The sequence below is a fragment of the Alosa sapidissima genome, chromosome 22 (genome assembly GCF_018492685.1).
Source record: "Alosa sapidissima isolate fAloSap1 chromosome 22, fAloSap1.pri, whole genome shotgun sequence".
In the NCBI taxonomy this organism is placed as follows: Eukaryota; Metazoa; Chordata; class Actinopteri; order Clupeiformes; family Clupeidae; genus Alosa; species Alosa sapidissima.
In genome coordinates, this window is record NC_055978.1 from 14,734,951 (window position 1) to 14,739,950 (window position 5,000).

The 5,000-nt window shown below is 49.1% G+C and overlaps 1 protein-coding gene across 1 annotated transcript in view; it reads left to right on the forward strand.

The window, feature by feature from the left end:
- Positions 1-5,000, forward strand: part of nav3 (neuron navigator 3) — a 165,656-nt gene that overhangs the window by 51,863 nt on the left and 108,793 nt on the right. Inside the window, 1 exon segment of the mRNA XM_042078849.1 lies at positions 3,798-3,870. Coding sequence (XP_041934783.1) covers positions 3,798-3,870 — 73 coding nt within the window.

The following is a 5,000-nucleotide window of genomic DNA, read 5'->3' on the forward strand; positions in this document are numbered from 1 at the left end:
ACCAGGACTGCACGACCCACTTCACAAGGTCGTTGTTGTCTTGCTGCTCATTTCAGGGGGGGTGCGGAGGCGGCTAGAGATGAGCTCGAGCGAGCTAGTGCTTGTTATCCTCCTCCTCTGGCTTTGGTGTTCGGTGAGACCAACCACCACCCCCCCCCACCCCCCACACGCACACACACCTCCCCCTGCAAGCCAGAGTCATTATCCCTCACCCTGTCAGGCCCATTTTCACCGCCAAGAAATGGTGTGTCTGAATTTAGAAGCAGCAGTAAAAAAACGGTGAAGATTAATGTATTTTTTACCTGGCAAGAGTGGCCTCCGTTAATAGATTTTCATCAGTGATTGTATTGGGTTTCACTAAAGTCTCTTTCACACACCCCATGCATCCAACCTGGGCTGAGTCTATGTGCAACCTACAGGCCCAGTGTTTATTTTACAATCAGCAGATAACGATCATAAGAACTGTTAGCAGTAATTTGTTAGCAGTTGCTCCAAATTTACAACGTTATGAGACTTTTTTGAATGCTCTTTAACATGCAAATATGGGAGGTCTGGTGTATGTTTAGTCGACGGTTGTCTTCCCAGACAGCTCTGCTTTGCGTTGCGGTTACTTGATAGCACTGGAGACAGTCCCTGTCGGCCGCGAATTTGGAACCCACACGAGCAAACATTTACACAGCATTAGGCCCGAGCTCTGATAAGTGTGGCATGGAGATTAAATATGGTTTGTTTTATGATGATTATCGCTCACATGACTATAAACTTTTACAACTTGAAGTCATTGCAAGTAAATGGAATCCATTTTAACAGCCCATCGTTTTACCATTTGTGTGTGTGTGTGTGTGTGTGTGTGTGTTGTCCTACACAAGTGCTCCAGATGAGGAGAGAATTCCTCTGTCATTTCAAGAAAACCTGTCTCGCTCCAAATACTCTCATTTCCTAATTACTTTAAATAGTGTATCTGAGGTCGGAAAACGCACGTTTTTTGTGTCGGAAAAATAGACGATCCAAGAGCTCTGTTCGCTTGTAAAAGTCCCACACGATTGACAGCGAGAAATAGAACCCCTCCGCAGCACACCACGAGCCATTAGCACTTTTAATCACCGCTCTGTTTGTTTACGTCACCACGGCTCCGCCAGCGGAGAGTGAAAATAAACAGAGGCGTAGCCTAATGGCCACCACGCTTTATTTGAATCTGTCATGTGAGGCCCTGGTATCTCTAATGAGAGTTATGGATCTGAGCTGAAATGTGGTCACACACACACACACACACACATGCTCACATATACACACACAAGGGTACTCTTTAACCCCTAACCCTACTACACCACACACACACACACACACACACACACACACACACACACACACACACACACACACACACACACACACACACACACACTTTCTCTATTTCTCTCTCCCCCTCTCTCTCTCTGTCTAACTTTCCTATATGACCTTCCTTACAGACACACACACACACACACACACACACACACACACACACACACACACACACACACACATCCCAATGACCTCTCTTCCTTGTGTCCCTTGTCAGATCTGTCAGGCCTCCCCTGCTGATCCCCCTTAGACTGTGGGCATGTGGCCCAGATGTGTGCCTTGCGGAGGGCAGAGCCGGATATTAACTGTTGTAAATATTTAAATCGACAACAGCATTTCTCTTTTTGGGCTGGGTTTATTTTTTTATTCATTTGAGCGGGGCCTAATTGGAACATTAAGCTGTAGACAGGAGAGAGAAGTGATGCCATGCGTATCTTACTGATTGCATTTCATCTGTGTTTATAAGGCTACACAAAGGCACATCAGACAGGAGTGTGTGTGTGTGTGTGTCTGTGTGTGTAAGAGAAGGTTATATAGGTAAACAGAGAAAGAGAGACAGAGAGAAAGGGAATGTGCGTGCGTGACCACATGTCTGTGTGTATGTCACATGTATAGTGTATGAGGCATATCCTATTTGTATAATGTCCATGTATATATGTAATGGGATGTGTGGGCACACATTTGCTTGGCATATGCCAATGCTCCTGGGTCTTTAAACAAGGCTCCACAATCAAGCAGCTTGGCTAAATTAACTTCGTTTCCCACATGTGCGTGCACACACACACACACACACACACACACACACACACACACACACACACACACACACACACACACACACACTCCCTGGGTCCAACCACAGAGGAAAGAGCCTGCCCACTCATCCTATGGGACATGAACAGATGGACCGGACTCAGTCTGAGAAAGGCCGTGTTTACACAGGCCGTGTAAACAGCCATCTATCCTGCCATCCTGCCGCCCCGACGTATGGATGGGCCGCTGGTTGCCTGGCCGCCGCGCTGGCTGGCTGAGGCCAGTCAGATTAGGCTCACTGCCTGCATGGGCTGGACTTGTAGCTGTAAATCGCCCTGTCTGTAAACATTGTGTGTTTGTGTGTGTGAATTGGTCTGTGAATGTGTGTGTCAGTGTGTGTGAGGTAAGTGGGTATAAAACACCACATAATGTACCTACTAAGTGGAGTTTGAGACACCCTGCAAATTCAGCCAGCTTGTGTGTGTGTGTGTGTGTGTGTGTGTGTGTGTGGCACTGTGCCTTTTCCAGCCATGTACTCAAGTGCTCAGGGGCAATGAAATCACCAGCCTCTACTTTTTTACAACTTCTCTGTGAATGAGCGAGCTAGAAAGCGAGCGAGCGAGTGAGAGAGAGAGAGAGAGAGAGATCCTTGTGCCCAGTGAAGGACCTGCGTGTTAACACTGTGTGACCAACACTCCCGTCGGGGCTCATAAAGCCAGTCCATTCACTAGCCCCATACACCACCCCAACCCACCCCCGCACCGCCACATGCCAAAGGTGCTCTCTGGACCGGACGCTCACAATGCGGCACAGTGAGGGCTCAATGACCCTGACTGGCTGGGGGTGGCTACTGTACAAGTCGCGGCGTGTAAATGCCAGTCCCATGCATGCCCCCCCCTCAAAGGCCCATTGTGCCCCAGCCCCGTGGCAGCGAAAAAGCGAATGCTTTTGTGGCCCGAGGGCAATAAGGGCGCCGAGGGCCCTGGCGTATTTGCATAGTTTCGGTGGCGGCGGCAGTGGCGTTGGCGGTGTCATGTCGGGGTGGGTAGGGGGTGGGGGGTGCGGCTGTTGGCGGTTATGGCCGGCTTTAAGGGCCGTTACGGGCCTCCAGTGAGCCACAAAAACTCGAAACTCGTGCCGCGCCTCGCTGCATGCCAGGGCCCTCGGCTCGCATTCATCAGGGCCTTGACGAGGAGGTGTGACACACAGAAGTGGTCAGTGTGTCACAGGACTGAAGGCTTGTTTGTGAGTGTGTATGTGTGTGTGTGTGTGTGTGTGTGTGTGTGTGTGTCGGGGGGGGGGAGTTAGATATGACCGCCTATGGCTCAGAGGTCGAGCATGGGTCACACAGAAGTCGTCCACTAAGGGACAATGGCTCGCTTTGTAAGGCAGACAAGCCAGAGGGTCCCCCCCCCCCCCAGCTATCCACCATCCCCTCCTCCTGACTCTGTAATGATGACTGTGGCTGTTTGCATTCGTGCATCAGTCTTTGCCGATTGCGTGTGTGTGTGTGTGTGTGTGTTTAACTGTCTGTGTGTGTGTCTGTCTCTGTGTGTGCGTGTCTTTGTGCGTGAGGGTATGTGTGTGTGTCTGTGTGTGTGTTTGAGAGAGAGAGAGACCACATGCTCAGTTATTTGCCGTGACCCTCTGAGTGTAGGAGCTGATCTCTTTGTTTGGTGTCGTTTTCTCTCCGTCCTCAGATCGAGAATGTAGACACCTGCCTCAACTTCCTGGAGGCCCGAGGAGTGAACGTTCAGGGACTCTCTGCAGAAGGTAAGCCTCCTTTCACTAAGCCTGCTTTCACTGACTGTGTCTTTCACTTCCTTCTTTGTTCTGCACTAAAAAAAAGACAAATTAAGTTATTGTCAGAGCACCAGTATCAACAGTGCCAATATCAGAGAGCTGAAGACACTTTTTTTATTTTTAAAGCAGTGATTTAATCAAACAGCCGTGCCACCGCCAAAAAACATGTTGTTTTACATGTCTGCTCCAGCTACCTTTAGCTGAACCTTTGAATAGTGTTTGTGTGTGTGTGTATTATCACTGCCTAAGCCACAAAGTCTACAAAGTGTGTCGATACATTGATGTAGTTCATTGAGCGAAACAGTCCTGATATTCCATTCCATCATGTGATCGTGGGTGACTGCTGATAACAGAGTGCAGTGCAGAGACACTAGCAGGTCTGTTGACTTGCCCATGCTGGCGTAGATATTGGCACCTATACAACCTTTTCACAACCATTTTTCTTTCCTGAAGTCATCTCTACATCTCCTGCAGACTTGATAAGGTGTGTGTTCCTCCGGGGTAACTGGAAGAGGAAGGCGTCAGCAGCAGGTGTCTTACGGCTCTCACACACAGTTGCGTGCGGTGCAGTGCTGGAGACACATCCCGTCCACTTTACGTGGGCTTACGTCATCCGTTGCCGAACTGAATTGTGGATCCGTTGCGTCGCGTTGCTCTCGTTGCACCGACGGACAGCAACAGAAAGCACCAGCCAATCAAATTACGGTTATACTTCAAGTCATTTGTATAGCTACCGTTGGGAACACCCACTGGCATGCATGATGGAACGCAACTGTGTGTGGGAGCCGTTAGGCCATGGGTTATTTATTTATTTATTTAAGTATATTTTTTGGGCCTTTTGCCTCTTATTCAGACAGGACAATGAAGGGTGACAGGAAGTAAGTGGGAGAGAGAGATGGGGTGGGATCGGGAAATGACCGCAGGTCGGACTTAAAGCTGGGTCTCCATGGGCACTTGGACCCGTATATGGTATAGACCCCCACAGCTCCCCCAGCCCATGGGTTACTTTTACAGGCTCACATTCTTGGGTACTGTATATGGCTCCGGATAAAGCAGCGCAAGCTTTAAAAAAAAAAAAAAGAAAACCTCAATGTATATGT